The sequence below is a fragment of the Oncorhynchus clarkii genome, chromosome 25 (genome assembly GCF_045791955.1).
Source record: "Oncorhynchus clarkii lewisi isolate Uvic-CL-2024 chromosome 25, UVic_Ocla_1.0, whole genome shotgun sequence".
In the NCBI taxonomy this organism is placed as follows: Eukaryota; Metazoa; Chordata; class Actinopteri; order Salmoniformes; family Salmonidae; genus Oncorhynchus; species Oncorhynchus clarkii.
This window is the reverse complement of record NC_092171.1, coordinates 2,263,783-2,281,438: the sequence shown is the minus strand read 5'-3', so window position 1 is coordinate 2,281,438 and position 17,656 is coordinate 2,263,783. Positions and strand designations below refer to the sequence as shown.

The following is a 17,656-nucleotide window of genomic DNA, read 5'->3' as shown; positions in this document are numbered from 1 at the left end:
GTAATTTTCTTCCCGCATGTTTTGCAAGTTGCAATCCATTTTTTATTGATACAGCGTCGTCTTTATATCCGAAAATAATAATTTGGGGTATCATCTTTCCAAGGGCTCCATCTGAATTCACCCTGCAACGTTCTTCTGAACTGCCACGCACAACTTGTTCTCAGTTGGCACAATTTTATTGGCTGCTGTCCGATTCAAACTGTAATCCGTTAAATGAAGAGTTGATGCGCTGCACACTTTTTCTAATAGCACCAGTTTAAATATTTGGGCAACAAGTCCCAAATATTGGAGGGCATCAAGTCAGGTCGAGTCAAAAGTCTCAAGTCGAAGTCAAGTCACAAGTCATTGGTGTTAAAGTCAAAGTCGAATTGCAAGTCATCATATTTATGACTCGAGTCCGACTCGAGTCCAAGTCATGTGACTCGAGTCCAAGTCATGTGAATCGAGTCCACACCTCTGCTGGGCAATGAGCACCGATACTTTATATCTATAATTTCTCTTCGTATGACATGGATTGAAAAGGATTTGCCAGCAGATTGTTGACTTGATTCATGACGATGACTGCTTGGCTTGTCTAGCTTGCTAGCTAAGATTTTGAAAGTATGATGTTGACATGATCAGTCCATTCAAAGCTACTGTAGATATAACGGGATTTGACTTCCTTTTATCTGTGGCCAATTACCTTGAGCCTTCTTGAATGGGCACTTCTAATGTAACTCTATGGCAGCACCCAAGGGGCTTGAAATTTCAAGCTCTCCCTGTAGATTTGGCGGTGACGTAGTGTCCCCATGAGTGATGGAACACTGAGCCAATCAGGGCGCACCTAGAGAACATTACCAACCCCTACGCTCCGTATTTTCCTCTGGCTGCCCCACCACCACAAAAAGCACTGAGCTAGGCTGAAACAGATGCATTTTGTAGCTGCCTTGCTCAAGAAAGCAAAAAAAGAGACCTTGTTTGTATGCAGCTTTATTAACTCAATTATTATTATTTTTTACATTGTTTGCAAACTGATATGTGACTCGTATTAATGCCAAAATAACATGGAAAACTGGGGAAAGGAATGACTGGTCGCCACTGAGTGTTGCAGTTATCACACACTCAAATCAGTGTGCCTGGCACCTACTGCCGTACCCTATTCACAGGCATTTCAATATTTTGTCTTGCCCATTCACCCTCTGAATGGCACCCGTGCACAATCCATGTCTCAATAGTCTCAATGCTTAAAAATCCTTCTTTAACCCGTCTCCTCCCCTTCATGACTGAAGTGGATTTAACAGGTGACTTCAGTAAGGGATCATAACTTTCACCTGGATTCACCTGGTCAGCCTGTCATGGAAAGAGCAGGTGTTCTTAATGTTTTGTTCATTCAGTGTACTGTACTCTAGTCAAGGCTCATCCTATATAACTACTGCTGTACACACCTTTTATATTCATATTCTGTCCATGATGTCTATACACACGTTATATACATATTTATATTCCGGGCTCTGACATTCATTCAAACATTTCTATATATCTTAATTCCTTTATTTTTATTTTTGGTATTTGCATGTTTTGTTCGGTATTATTGCGCTGCTGGAGCTAAGAACATGAGCATTTCGCTACACCGGCAAAATATGTGTAGGCGACCAATACAATTTTATTTTATTTGACTAGCGGTGGAGAATATGGTAGCATTTCCTTCCATAATCTTCCCTTACTGCTGCTAGCCACATCTAGCTGTTGCTCGGGCTACACATCAGGGCAGGCATTTAAATTATAGAGCTGCGAAAAACTTCAAAGGGATATAATTCTCTCTCGTTCTGTCTCTTCGTGTGAAAACCAAAGGTTACAAAAACGTTGAATAGTCATGAGATGAAGATCCACACGGGTGGCAAGATATAACTGCACACGTCTTTGTTAATAACTGCATATACCTAACCTACTCTATGTGGCACAGAGACCCTATCCTTCTGAGCTTGAGGAGAAAATGCGGTGAGGGAGGGTAGGGAATCCCTCCAGTCTCTGACGTGCCTTTACCAAGGAAACCTTGTCCTCTCGCAACTGCCCATTTTAGGAAACATGCGTCAAAGGACTGTACCAAATCAGACAAACGGTGAATATAGAGAAACTTTATAACTTCCAACCCGATGATAAAATACACGTGCGTAAACATGTAGGCTTATCACAAGCATAGTACATCGACTCTAACGATGTTATGTATAACAATAAAGCTGATTTACGATACCTTGTGCTGATTTTTACAATCTTAGCTATGATAACCCCTCAAGTGAAGTGTCTACGCCCAGACAGTGACGTGAATGAGCCTGCTTGCGTTGATAAGCGGCCGCAGTTCTCCGTCGTGCCATTGAAGTGAGTCATCCTAGTGTGGTGAAGGAATAGAAAAAGAAAGATAGAACTGTTCCAGGGGAACAGCGGATTGCTGAAGTAGGCCTAAAGTGTGTCGCGGGGAAGAGATTCTGTAGAGTAGGCTGGGGTGGAAAGCCATTTTAAAGTCTCTGTATGTGACTCACTCGCAACGCAAGTCTATTCACCGCCAACTCTGGATTGACTGCGAAAGTAGGTGACTTTTGTTCTTGAAGTTGGCTCTTGTAGCACACCTGAATAGGCTACAGCAGTGACAAGGGAAAGAAGCAGGATATAATTATTCGGAGTGGACAAAAAATATAAATATTTTCAGTTTTACTTCTAGTTAATTACCTTAAAATATTTAATTTCGAAGAGCCTGGATTTATTGTACCAATAACCTATTTGAAAACACTTTTTTTCTGGATTTCCACGTGTTTTAACGACTATTGCTTTCAAGTTGGTCACTTTCCAATCTGGTCCACTTTCAGCTCCCAAAAGGGATTCCACTGTCAGAGGATTTTTTGAGAGTTGGGAGCTCATATCAACTACTGAAATCTTCCTCTTTCCTGGATCATGTACCAGGACTACTCCGTGAACTACGACACCTCGTCCTGCGGCAGCAGCACTTCGCCGGTACAGCCAGAGTCATTCACAAGCGGCAGCAGCACGATCGGCAGTCCGATCTCTACCTCAAGCTACCAGGTAACGCAATACAACATAATATAATATTCTCTTTTCTCAAATTAAAATATTGGTATTCACAACTGTAAATTGAGTTTCATTGTATCGACATTTCGTCACTGTGCAGTTGTCTATGACACACTTTTAGATGGGTAACCCGGAGAGGCTATAGCGCTGTTCGTAATTAAAGGTGCTGTGCAATGCAATAGAGGTGCATATTATCTTTCTAATACACTGCTATGTACATGTTTTATTCAAGGGCCATTGAGAATATTATATTGATATTAAATATATTACTCCAAACTATAGCCTAGTGCTGTAGAGACTTTGTCTTCACATTTGGAGAAAGCGCGCCCGCGGTATCGCCTGTGATATTATCAGAATCTGCGCGCGTTATATTGTGATATTCTCCCAATATTTTCCAGACCTGCTCTGCAATAAAGTGAAATTTAATAGATTATATATGTGGTTCTGGCCAAGACACCGATGTGCGAGCGAAGTGCGTAAAAAAGGAACAAACCGACTCAATGCCGGATTTATGTTGAATGTCAGAAACCTGTGTTATGAAACCTGTGTTATGAACGACTGCTGAAAATGTACTTATTGACACACATGTGTATGCGTAATCTGAATTGCAATATGCAATCAGGTATTGCTCAATCGCTGTAGCCTATAATTTAACACCCACGTGTTGCACTATAGAACTGGTCATTTGAAGTTGAGGGGACGTTTTTATTATAAAATACATATTTTGTATACGGAAGAATATACTTTAGAAAGTGTTCATACTGTGGAGTCCACAAATAATTTAGGTATACGCACATTATAAGACCTGTTGAATGAGTATAAACTTCTATGAACACAGGAGGCAAGTTATCATGAGTTATAACACACACCAAACTGCGTATAGGTTGCTACAGCATATTTTGCCATTCTGATTGCTCTCAACATTTCTCCCCCAAGATATGGATTTAAATATAAGTTGGAATGTGTAAACCAAAGGGCTACCTTTTCCCTTGCACATGGGATAGCGACTTTATTCATGCGCATAAATTGGTCAAGGGGAACAAAAACATGCACTGATTCGATTCTACCAATCCTTCTCAGTGCCTTCTTGGTTAAGAAAGCCTACTGTATGTCTCTGACCTGGTGATGATCAGTGATCATCACTGTAAAGCGAACAGAGCAATAACGAATATTGACTAGGACTCCACATTGGATAGAAGTTCTGCAACAAGGTCTATAGCGTCATTCAGTGGTGGTACGCTGCACATTGCACAATATAGGACATCCACCCATAGCTTCGAGGTTGTGTGTGTGTGTGTGTGTGTGTTGCAGATGGGGCCCATGTATCACGCACTGGTAGATTTTGTCGTGACATGGAAACGGCAGGTTAAGACGCTCACGATGCGTCTCCCAATGCGCCTTCGTTTATGTTGAAACATTTGGAAACTTCGAGGCAGGAATTTCCCCCAGATCCCATACAATGATTAGGCCTACATGTTTTTTTCTACCTGCTCTCTCGTCCTCTCGTTCTAGTGACATTCTGAGATATGATGCCCAGTGGCTATCATTGAGGAACAACCATAATCAGCATTTCACTTTAAATGCTATTCCTGACAAAATATGAGCTTTTAAGGTTGAAATGTATCGATATGTTTTATGAAAGTGACAGAGAGACAATGTGTCTTGTGTTTTCAGTCGTCTGGTGTTAGGTTGTCCGTGTCCAATTCACAACCCGCAGAAGGCGTACTAAGGCAAATTAAGGAGGATCTCTGCGCTACATTTAACAGCTTGTTCTTTCATAGATCTAGACCAGTGTTCTAAGTTAATTTCGTATAATGAACATTGCAACTGTTCAGATGTCCTCTCAGGCACTTGTCGGAAAACTGAGGGCTAAAAGAAGTGTCTCGTTTTTGTAGGTGAAAGGACCCGTCTGCCAAATGGCAACTGTTGTTTTGCTCCCGTGGGCGCACATATAACAGCTGGACTGGTCGTAGCGTTAAATAATATTGATCGTCCACTCCAGACCAGAACTCCCACGCATTTTACTTTGTTCTTTCAATCGTTTGTCTGCCTGAATCCGTCTTTTGAATTGACTTGGTTACATCAATTTCGAGATCATCATAACCACTTCCTTATTTGTTCCCGGTTTGACGCAGTGCCATAGGTGCTCTCTCTTCCCTGGACATGTTTACAGTATTATTGAGCCGAAAGTTCCTGGATGTTTACGTCATCCTTTAGTTTCTCGGGGGCGGAGGACAACTATTCTATTTGTTTAAGAGGCGAAATCCCAGCGCATAAGAGTACGACTCTGGGAAAGGGGGTAACGTGTGGGAAGCTGTTTACCGGTGTTGTGTCGAAAATCTCCCCCCTGCCAGAACCCCCCCCCCCCCCATCTAATTTCCTTAATTTTGTGGCTAGATTCAAATACTTTCTGTGACACACATCAGAGTCAAATACTTTCTATAGAACAAACTTCGTCAGGAGCGGCAACCGAAATTAATAATTAATATTTGTGTGTTATATTAAACATAGAGGAGGGAGTCAAATGTTGGCAAGCAATAAACATTTCAGAACAACTATGGCTGAATTATTATCCTTACACTTTCAGAAATACCAGTCGAATAAGACATGGGAGAGATGACGAATTTTGTCAAAGAGATTTATTTATAGACTAATACAAAATCAGTAGCGGATTTAGGTACGGGCGACATGGGCAGCCGCCACCGCCCCCTGGTGCGGGTGGGCGCGGGTTCGCTCAGAACGCCATAAAGCTAGAACCGCCACATACACTTGAAACAAATAGCCAAACCGAAAACTGCAGACAAAAATGTTTTTTCTGCTACTAGATCAGTGAAATGAACACAGCTAAAAGCTAAGCTAAAATGACAACGGAGTGAAGAGCAGAAATCTCAACTAGCAAGCAAGTCGCAGCAATGAAGAAAGCAAAGGGGAGGGAGAATTCTCGGCACAACACCGGCATTAGCATACTGACTTGACAGCCTATGCGAGACAACTCACTAATTGGGCCGAGAAACGCGTAACATGTTGTATTTGTACCCTGCACCTGGAATTGTGGACAGTGTTTCACATTTGGAGTCTACTCACAGTCGATTCACCTATTGGCTCACAAATCAAATTTGCACAACAGCCTTCCTTTACCTATCTTCATATCCCCGGTTCTTACCAGAAATGTCTGTTACTTCTGTGTGGCAACCAGTCACCCCAATTACCATATCCAACCATTACCCCATTTAGGACTTTACCTTCTCGTTAGTTATTAGTCCCTGGGATTTATGACTGCAGTGGAATTTTCCCTATTGCCTCACTTCTGGAATGTAACTGTCTGGGGACCTAGCTTTTCTCTCTAGCCTAAATATAATGCCTCTTTCCGCCTTACTGGAACTGACCGATTTACGCACTTGCTTTACATATCCCCAACATGACTCATCTAACGAAAATAATGGATGAATTGACCCCTGGGTGGCAGTCCAGAAGCATTACTCGTCTCTTTATGTTCTATGTTTAATGAACGAGCAAATCCAGCCCATATCGGGTCGGCTGATGACATGCATCACTCACCTTTGCCCTCTAGTCACTCAAGTGTCTGGCGTGGACTTGTTGAGACATACTGACTTGCGTCCTATCCTTGCTTTTAGGGGCAATATCAGTGTGGCATCAGATATTGTCTTATCACCCCAAAGATGCCTCATGAGGGCTCAAGCCATATAAACTGAAATAAGGATACTGTATTTAGCTTTAAAGATGGTCACTTCTGTGTTGTCTCTCACAGAAGTTTGGTGTTGGTGTTGATCACTGATGAGCATGATAAGAGTCCTCAGATAAAGTCAACTTGTGTCATCTATTTTATTAGAAAAAAAATAGATATGCTTACACTTGTCTATGGAAAGAGAGAGGCCTGTATCAGTGCCACTGCAAACCATCATGATCACCTTATTCTGGCTGGAATAAACAAGTCATCACACCTTCCCTGGTGGATGTTTTTCCTTCTTCAGAGAGGTGTACCATTCCATACCATGTTGCTCTCCAGATGACTTGCAGCTTGATGCAAGCTCCTCTCCTAGCTGTAGTGTGATGATGGAGGCAGCAACACTACGGGCTTTCCCGCCGTGATTCACTGAACGTGTCACTGACTGTGCCACTCCAGGGGTTAAACGGGTGAATCTAGACAGTGTTTTTGTGTGGAGTCAGTGATTCACTACTAAGCTGTAATGAAGAGGATGTGTGAGTATGATGAAGGGTGGGTGGCTGGTGTGTAAACGGGGGGTTACGCTACAGTACTCTGTGGCAGAAATGGAAATTGAGGTAACAGGGTCAAAGACATGTCAAGTTAAGTTTTTCCCCCAGTTGTAACCAGTAAAATAAATTAACAACATTCAATTTCAACAAAAAAGAAATGCATGGAAATGTATATTTTGATGTTACTCCATTCACAATGTGCTTGTCCCCTGAGTTGAAGACACACAACCTGTGTTCTTTGTCATCTTGAAAATATCCACTCACCATTTTTCTCCCGTTCTGCCCTCTTTTTTGCCCGCTCTGTCCACCTCCCTCTCTCTTGGCTACCTTTCCTGTATCTAGAAATACCGGGTCGACATGCCTGGCTCTAGCAGTGCCTTCATCCCTACGATAAACGCCATCACGACCAGCCAGGACCTGCAGTGGATGGTGCAGCCCACAGTGATCACCTCTATGTCCAACCCGTATTCACGCTCCCACCCCTATGGCCACCACCTCTCCAACGGCCCTGGGCTCCTGGGACACACCACCCTGGCCCGTCCGGGTGTCATCCGCTCCATCGGAGACACCCGCGGACGCCGCAGGAGAGATGAGCAGGTGAGGACCACAAGTGTACAGGTGATGTGGGTGTTTAAAAGTTCATTTTGTCTGGATGTGTGGAATTCACCATGTCCCGGCAAGCACTATTGGTGAATGTCTTCTAACATTGTGAGACAGTAGAGTGAGTTTTAATATCAAAGTCCCAAGTTGTGAGGAATTTGGATATGATGGCTTATATGTCTTAACCCAAGGCTTCTCTTCTTGTTTACCCTGTTCAGCTTATGTGTGAACGACAACTCACAAGGTGTGTTGTTTATTTCCTTAGCTTACCCCTGAAGAAGAGGAGAAGAGGAGGGTGAGACGCGAGAGGAACAAGTTGGCTGCCGCCAAGTGCCGCAACCGCAGACGAGAACTCACTGAGACGCTCCAAGGAGTGAGTTACACGGCACACACACACCCTAACCGAGAAGAAGAGACAAAGTTTTGTAATGGTTAGGTTGTTACGAATGCACTGATATAAGTGGACACAAGTGGCATTTCGGCAAGTTTGATAAAAAGGAGTTGTGCCTGTTGTTCAGACACGTATCTGCCTTCTCATTGGCTAGAATAGTCCCATCTGATCTCAACTTGATGACTACACTTTCCCCTCCCTCAAACTGCTTCCAGCAGAACCCGCCCTTCCCTCTCTCCACCACACGCCACTCTTTGTTGAATGACCAAATAAGGAAGTGTCATATTTCAATCATGAAGGGCAACCTGAACTTAAACCTACACTTTACCTGACATTACCTGACATTCAGGTTTGACCCTTATCCTAATTCAAAAAAATATTGCTAGTACAACTTTGTCCAAACAAAAATGGTATGAGGAAGTAGGAAACAAACAAGCAAAGCACGGACACACCCCAAAAATAGGAGAAATAGTGCAACCGTCTCTTTCCTTGTTGCACTATTTCTCCTATTTTTACAACAACCGTCTCTTTCTTTCCTTGTTGCACTATTTCTACCATTTTTGGGGTGTGTCCATGCTTTGCTCGTTTGTTTCCTACTTCCTCATACCATTTTTGTTTGGACAAAGTTGTACTTGCAATATTTTTTTGAATTAGGATAAGGGTTAAACCTAAATGTCAGGTAAAGTGTAGGTTTACGTTCAGGTCATTCAGTTGCAACATAGCCAAGACTGCCCTTTCGCTTTATCCCTACTCTTTTCCTGAGCAAACTTACACTCAAATATAATGTGCAGTGTGCTCTTTTTGGAAAACAGTACACTCTTGTGGTAGCATTAGGTGGTGCAGAAACTCACCAATGTGTACCTAAACAGTAATTAGGGCTGTAACATGAAGATTAACACTTTTTCTGTCTACTCCAAACACCAGAATTGTAATTGAGCTGAATATTAACCCTCCAGATACTGAAGATTAAAACTTGTCCTGATCGTCTGTTTTGTTTGTTTGTGTTTTCCAGGAGACTGAGGAGCTGGAGGACGAGAAGGCTGATCTACAGAAAGAGATCGAGACACTGCAGAAGGAGAAGGACAAGTTGGAGTTCATGCTGGTGGCCCACAACCCCGTGTGCAAACTGCCCCCCGACGATCGCCACCAGGGGGGCCACCACCACCAGCAGCAGTGCGCTCCTCTTCCGCTGACCATGCGCAACAATCTGGGTCCCCGAGGCCTCGTCAACCCCGTTGTGGTGAAGCAAGAACCACAAGAGGACGATGAGGACGGCAAGTCCCAGCGCTCCGTCATCAAGCCCATCTGTCTTGGTGGAGGTGGTGGGATTTACTGCGATAGCGACAGCCTCAACACCCCGGTGGTGGCCGCCTCCACCCCGGCCTCCACACCCAGCGCCCCTAGCCTCATCTTCACCTACCCCAGCATGCTGGAGTCCGAGAGCCCCTCGCCGTCCTCAGAGTCCTGCTCCAAAGCCCACCGGCGCAGCAGCAGCAGCGGGGATCAGTCTTCAGACTCCCTCAACTCACCTACCCTCCTGGCCCTCTGAGCAGAGGCAGTAAGGTGATGTTGTGCGGAGGGCGAGCAGCGCCCCCTTACCGACTTGGAAGACAAAGAGCACACTCAAGCCTGGACCAAGCCAACCAGTAACTGTTTCATTGACACCAGGAACCCTCAAGGGCTAAGCCGCTTGTTTTTCTTGTACGCTTCAGTGTGATTTTTTTATACCCAAAGTGTGTGCACCTGTACCAGCCAGTGTCATCCCTTCTCCATTTCAACTCCAGCACAATTTGTTTTTTGAACAATGAACATATGACATGGAGGTTAGAAGGCAGTCATAAGAGGAGAAAACTGGTGAATGCAAGACGTATTTTTTGATCAACATTAAGTAAAGCCATCGGGCAAAAGTTGCACTCTGCTATGATCAATCTACCAGTTAATGACTAAATGAGAGACCATGGGAGGGATATAGAAACAATGGAGAGATTTTAAAAGCAGGCTCATCTTTTTCCTTTTTTTATCCTCCCTCTCCCAGAAACCAGGACCTGTTTGGGAGACTACAGAGAGTGTGTGGATGCGCTGATACGCTAATAAACATATGACTTTATTTTCATCTCTACTTGTATTTATGACCTGTGCTGTGTGACCTTGCGTTCTGGTGTTGTTGTCTCCTGATGGTTCACTGGGTGAGCCTCAAAGCCTCAGTGTCTCAAACGAAAATAGCCAATTTTTATTCATTGCCTAGATCCTCAACACTCTACTCCGAATATTGGTCAAAGTATCGATGGCCATCGTATTGTGTGCTTTTCTCGGTAATGTACCTGAACTTTATTATGTGTTTAATACATGTTTGTGTGATTTACATTGATGTCAGGGATTTCTCTTCTGTGTGGTTGTTGATAACTATTTTAAGGAGCAGCATGGGAAGCATCGGGGCTCAAATGCTTGAGTGATATATGAGGAGAAATTCAAACCGTGGACCCTTCTACTTCTGAAATTATGTCATTCACCAAGACAGTTCGACCAATGAGGGTATTATGGCCAACTCCTTATACCCCAAATACTAGTGGAAGTGAAGGTTCAAGCAGACACTAGAGCTTCATTGAACGTCTTTTTTTTTGGGGGGGGGGGGTTTGATTGAATTGCAATATTTAAGACCTGTTGTTTACTTCAAACATTCCTTACAGGGTCAGTGAGTGTCATGGCCTTGCTGTGATCACGGGACAGAAGACTTCCTGAACAATTTTTAGTTGTGCTGGGTGCAGCAAATAAGACTGTGCAAAAAATCATTGCTGCTGCTGTTGTTGTGGACTGACCAGTCTTGAAGGAGAACACATCACTTATTTATCTTTGTGTGGATGGTCTTGAGGTAAACTTCACTGGATAGTTACGGTATCACATGATAGCGTTTGAACAACAACACCCATCATGCATTGCGGCAAATTGCAGACCGAAAAAAAGATACCAAAAACCATTGTGGGAGAGAGTGTGTTCTTAGTCTGTTGAACCCCTTAGAAACACGTAGGAAAGCCATTGACTTTAGATGTTCTACTGTACGTGTCATCTACTGTACGTCTTCTTTTTCTGACATCTATTTCTTCTTTTCTCAAATGCTTTAACTGTTTAAAATGATTGAAAACAAACAAAAACAGCAATATGTATAGCAGTGTTTGTTCATTTCGTAATTTAAATCAAAAATTATAATAAAAAAGCATTTTCAACAAAGAATTCTTGAAAGTTGTTGTGTTGGCCTGTTCGTCTTTGTGTTCACAAACTGTGTCCCATGAGCGATACAGTGTCCTTACATTTGTCGCACTGAATATTAGGCACATTTTATTTTAAAGGCGACGTACCCCTAAACTACTTAGTGGGGTAGATAGACTAAACCACCTGTTATGTTATATCTCATGCAAAAGCAGGATATAACACTGCCTTAAAAAATGCAATAATTGACAGCGTGGGAAATATCTTTATTATATATGCAGACTTTTTGGTTGGTCATTCAGTGGTCAGTTTGTCAGAACCTATCTACAGTGACAACCATAAAAAAAACTCCACTTTTTGACCATATGCCTGAATGGCCAATTAAACATTTACAAGTAAGTGATAGGTGTCATTATCCTTCTCGTTTCAAACGGGTTTTTTTCTCCAATTTACAGTTTATACTTATTTCTAGTGGTTAAAGTGAGACATAGAGAACATCTGTAAATCTAACATCACAGGGTATGTTTGAGATTCTTTGAATATAATTCAATCATGAAAAAGAGTAAATTACTTTATCAACCCTAAACCCTTAGTAGAGAGGCTCAGTGAATGTGGAGCCAAAATGTGTACACGTGTGCCAGTGGAGACGCTGTAGAAGGACCAGCCAGCCCAGATACCCCTACCTGCAACAGAGTCGTAGTGTATGTATGGTAGTCTCCTTATAGTTGTGCCATAAAGAATATGTAGTTAGGGCACAGCAGACTCCATGACTTATCATTGTGTCCAAGCAAACAGTCAAAAACCTCTCCCGCTAAGTCTTTTATATGTCACCCCTACAAGATCCCATATCCCACTCCAGTTTGCCTCCCAGTAACAGTACCCGGTCAGCCTTTGTCTACACAGCAACTGTGGCCACACCTCAAAATCACAGGAGGTTGGTGGCACCTTAATTGGGAAAGATGGGCTTGTTGTAATGGCTGGAGCGGAATCAGTGGAATGGTATGGACGACATCAAACACATAGTTTCCATGTATTCCATTTGCTCCGTTCCAGCCATTATGAGCCGTCCTCCCCTCAGCAGGCTCCTGTGCTTAAATATCTTAGAGTGATCACAATATGGCTGTGATTTGGTTCTGTGTGACCTCAAAGGCATCTGATAGTGAAAAGAAAATTCATAGAAAAATCAGTAACACTTCAAGTCTCCAGGTATAGTACTTTATTACTTGTTATAAGCATGTAAAAGCCTTTATAGTGTCCTATTGAAATGCTTATAATAAGTTATGACTATGTCGAAAATCATTGAGTCATTGACTGAAAATGTCTGGTATTTAGTCAGAATCATTATGAGATGGTTATAGGCATTATATGGGTTCATGCATGCTTATGACAAAACCGCATCATAATGAATTAAACCTGTAGGCTTTATGTAAAGTTCCCTTCACATCATGATGTTGTTATAGTCACTTTCATTACTGTAATGACCAATAAATATATTATTAATAAATTAGGAACTTAATCACCATGTAGAAATATCAAAGACTTATGGCAAATATAGGTGCTCAATACAATTGGAACAACACTGCAGTTTTTAGGCAGTAGCTGCTTAAAGGTTACTTAAAAACCCTTTACTACTACCAGGTAGCCTCCCCTTAAAAGTGTGCACAGGTAATAGTTTCTCCAGTTTAGTAGAGACCAACTTCCCTCCAGAGTTTCCCGGGTTATTGTTGCTCACATCCAGCTCTCTCATATGTGAAGGGTTTGACTTCAGAGCTGAGGCCAGCGAAGCACAACCTCCCTCTGCGACTCTACAGAATGACAATCTACAAAATGATATGACAATCAGAGTAAAGCTGGCTCACACTTGGCATCGATTAGAACAATAATGTCAATGTACTCTAATACCCATTCCAATGTCTCAATAACCACATAATACCTTCGCTCAGTGGTTTACAGAGTGGACTCGAGTTCAGCAAAGAGCAGCTTCACTCCTGAATCCTGCAGGTCGTTGTCCCTTGGGTCCAGCTGCCTCGAGTGTGAGGGGTTTGAGCTGAGAAATGAAGCCAGCTCTTCACAGCATCTTTCTGTGAAGTTACATCTCAACAACCTGAGTGGGAGAAAATAATGACATATTTTAAACCTGAATTCAATCAGGATGTGCAATATGATGCTTTAAAGGGGAAGTTCAGGAGTTTACAACTTGATGATTCCTCACCTTGAAAGTAGTCTATGAGCAAGAAGAAAATGTAATCCATTATATGGTTTTCTTTATACAGCCATTACAAACTTCAGCTAGCTTTAGCCAGCACTAGCTAAAAATCAATGGAAGTGAGATAAGGGCAATTGTTTAGTTGAAAAAAAAACGCCAAATCACCTTTTACACTAGAACTGCTAGGCTTCTCAGCCTTCAAGTACCCACTAGAAAACGTGCTGTCAGAAGTCCCCTTTAGCCTACGTATCAGATGAATCTACTATGTTGTTATCAGAGGGTGGCTATATTCGTAATCATATCTGTAAATTGACAGTTGATACTCATGATGGGAAAAAACGTAAGGTTTATTATGTCTAGTACCCATCTCCCTGCAGGTTTATATAGCTGCAGGTTAGGACCAGCACGCAGAGGTGTGTGTGTGACTGTGTGTTCTGTTCTCAAAACTGTCAGATACAAGGGTGTCATCACTCAGTCAGAATGTGCATCCGCGTTTCTACTGATTTATCATAGTGGCAGGCTAACAGGAGGCAGCAACAATCTAAATGATCAGACCAAAACGTGATGAGAAGTGATCGGGTGAAATATGAAGCTACAAGCGAGTGAAAGAAGACAGCTTTGGGTGAAATATGTGACCTCAGGTGAAATATCAACTATCTATGAAAGGTCAACTATCCAATCAGAGCAGCAGGATCAATGTGCAGCTCGTCCTTCTCTTTATATACAGCATGTTGCTTTCAAAATGGCCGATTTATTTTCCTTACAAAAGGGAGACCCAAGGGAGACCCGGGAGACAAAAGGGAGACCCATGGGGCGGTGCACAATTGGCCCAGAATCGTCCCGGTTAGGGGTGGGTTTGGCCGACAGGGATGTCCTTGTCCCATCGCGTACTAGCAACTCCTGTGGCGGGCCGGGCGCAGTGCACACTGACATGGTTGCCAGGTGTACGGTGTTTCCTCCGACACACTGGTGCGGCTGGCTTCAGGGTTACGTGCGGCTGGCTTCCGGGTTAAGTGCGGCTGGCTTCCGGGTTAAGTTGGCATTGTGTCAAAGAAGCAGCCGCACCAGCCCTTGGTTGGGCTGTGTTTCGGGGAAAGCACGGCTCTCGACCTTCGCCTCTCCCAAGTCCGTATGGGAGTTGCAGCGATGAGTCAAGATTGTAACTACCAATTGGATACCACGAAATTGGGGAGAAAAAAAAGATTTAAAAAAAGATTCAAGGTCTGGTTATTTGATATTCATAAATGTTGCATTTTACCTAATGAAAACCATAGCGGGTGGTAACTAACAAAATACCTACAAATTTAAGAGATTACATGTTACCTAAGGAAACCCATGCCGGATGAGTCTATACTCTACCCCAGTATACCCATTACGGGCAATAACTATAGAAACAAGGTAGCTTTCTTCACGTCAGGGGAACTTAGCGAAATATGGTTGCCATATTTGCGTCGGGGGAATTTAACTAAAAGTGTCAGCCTATTTGCAACGCACCTCCTTGTTATTGCATTTAAATTTACATTTTTGTGTGTTGCACTTGCAGTCAGTGGTGTCTATGAATCACATTATTATGAAGGCATAAATGTATGAAAGCGTGTACCCTTATTTGAAATAGATTTAGTTATTTCCTTGTGATGTACTTGTTACTGTTATGTTTTATTTCATGTTTTGTGTGGACCCCAGGAAGAGCTAGCTAATGGGGATCCTAATAAAATACTAAAATATCAAAATACCTCATGTTCATTATTGACCTCTCCGCTTCCACCTTCTGTGATGTAGAGCATTGTGTAGATCCTGATGAGCAATGTGTTTTTTTGCTCAGCTATACGCTTGAACATACACTGAAACTTTCTTTCCGGGTTGGATTTGAATTTAGGTTGGAACACAGCAAGCTCATCTGAATGGTCAAACAAAACACAAAACTTTAGTACTCAGACGCTTTGTTTGGCGTTTCAGATTTATTTATCCAGTAATGTTTATTCTCTTTGGAAACACATTTCACAAATATTTCCCCCTTTAGGAGGCAATGAGGCCTTTTATTTTCAATCACATGTTTAGGTGATAATGTACATTTCTGAGTGAAAATAACAAACCAGTAATCACAGTGAATACAATAAAGCACAGTGAACTAGATTGCTTACCTTTCTCCATTATGTCAGCTGGCTCCTTCTGGTTCATGTTCCACAGGAAATGCAGTGTGATCTGCTGAGCCCCCTCTCTGGCAAATGCTCTCCTGCTTCTCATCTTCAGTCATTTCTGCATCCTCCCTCTGACTCTCAAAGCATTCTGGAATATCAGGACAAAAAAGATATGCACGGGTATTTACCCTTGTTTTGTAGGGAAGGCTTTCAAAGGGAAACCTGGCCGTAAGCTGCCCAGTCACACAAGTATACCCGAAGACCTAAATTCCTTCAATGCTTGCGTCGAGGCAAGCACCACTGAACCGTGCATGAGAGCACCAGCTGTTCCAGACGATTGTGTGTTCTCGCTCTACGTAGCCGATGTGAGTAAGACATTTAAACAGGTTAACATTCACAAGGCCGCAGGGACAGATGGATTACCATGACGCGTACTCAGAGCATGCGCTAACCAGCTGGCATCTTCACTAACATTTTCAACCTCTCCCTGAGTTCGTAATACCTACATGTTTCAAGCAGACCACCATAATCCCTGTGCCCAAGAATGCCAAGCTAACCTGTCTAAATGACTATAAATAACTAGCACTCACATTTCGTAACCATGAAATGGCCCACATCAACACCATCATCCCAGACACCCTGGACCCACTCCAATTTGCATACCACCCCAACAGATCCACAGGTGACCGAATCTCTATTGCACTCTACACTGCCCTCTCCCAACTGGACAAGAGGAACACCTACGTGAGAATGCTGTTCATTGACTATAGCTCAGCGTTCAACACCAGAGTGCCTTTCAAGTTTATCACTAAGCTCAGGACCCTGGCAGGACACTTGGAAGTTGGTCCTCGCATGCTCTGAGTACACATCCTGGTAATCCGTCTGGCCCTGCGGCCTTGTAAATATTGACCTGTTTAAAGGACTTGCTCACTTCGGCTACGGAGAGTGTGATCACACAGACGTCCGGAACAGCTGGTGAGGTAGAGAGAGAGAGTCGAAAACAGCATGTCCGGTGAACAGGTCAGGGTTCCATAGCCGCAGGCAGAATAGTTTAAACTGGAGCAGTAGCACGACCAGGTGGACTGGGGACAGCAAGGAGTCATCAGCCTAAGGCATGTTCATAGGGATCTGGTCCTCCGAAAGAGAGAATTAGAGGGGGCATACTTAAATTCACACAGGACACCGGATAAGACAGGAGAAAAACTCCAGATATAACAGACTGACCCTAGGCCCCCGACACAAACTATTGCATCATAAATACTGGAGGCACGTCACTGGCCCCGTCTGACGATAGCCCCAGACAGGGCCAACCAGGCAGGATATAACCCCACCCACTTTGCTAAAGCACAGCCCCCACACCACTTCATTGCCACACTTTCAGATTCAAGCGCACTCGCCATTTCCTCTAGACCGACCTCACTCCAACTCTCTCGCCCCCTTGTTCTACTACCAACTTGGGCACATCGCCCTCGTTTGGCAACATTTGCAAACACAGAAAAGGGTCTTTATTTTCAATGTTAACTTCAATTGGATAGTGATGTCCCAAGGATCCCGCATTGAAATTCCCATTTATTTACAGAGAGCAGCTAAGAGCACGTCTCCGTGGTTATCGAAGAAGAAGTTATATTTTTTCAAGCGAAGAATAAGGGAGTTGTCTAGTAGGTGGCGGTAATACGTCTCCGTGGTTATCGAAGAATAAGTTATATTTGTTCAAGCAAAGAATAAGGGAGTTGTCTAGTAGGTGGCTGTAATGCAACATTTATTGGATTCCAACCGCCGTTAAACGTCATCGAAGAAGAACGTCTACGTGGTGACGTTTTT

General features: G+C 43.1%; 1 protein-coding gene across 2 annotated transcripts; it reads left to right on the top strand.

The window, feature by feature from the left end:
- Positions 1 to 2,349: 2,349 nt before the first annotated feature.
- Positions 2,350 to 11,512, top strand: LOC139383768 (FOS like 2, AP-1 transcription factor subunit). Of its 2 annotated transcripts, none has more exons than XM_071128335.1 (5): positions 2,350 to 2,562; positions 2,935 to 3,054; positions 7,639 to 7,893; positions 8,162 to 8,269; positions 9,300 to 11,512. In XM_071128335.1, exons 3-5 carry the CDS (start codon positions 7,654 to 7,656, stop codon positions 9,834 to 9,836), a joined length of 885 nt encoding a protein of 294 aa, XP_070984436.1. In that variant the 5' UTR covers positions 2,350 to 2,562; positions 2,935 to 3,054; positions 7,639 to 7,653; the 3' UTR covers positions 9,837 to 11,512. The 2 variants fall into 2 exon arrangements, with proteins under 2 accessions (XP_070984436.1, XP_070984435.1); XM_071128334.1 differs by having other exon boundaries at positions 2,359 to 2,562; positions 2,841 to 3,054; positions 9,300 to 11,506.
- Positions 11,513 to 17,656: the final 6,144 nt, after the last annotated feature.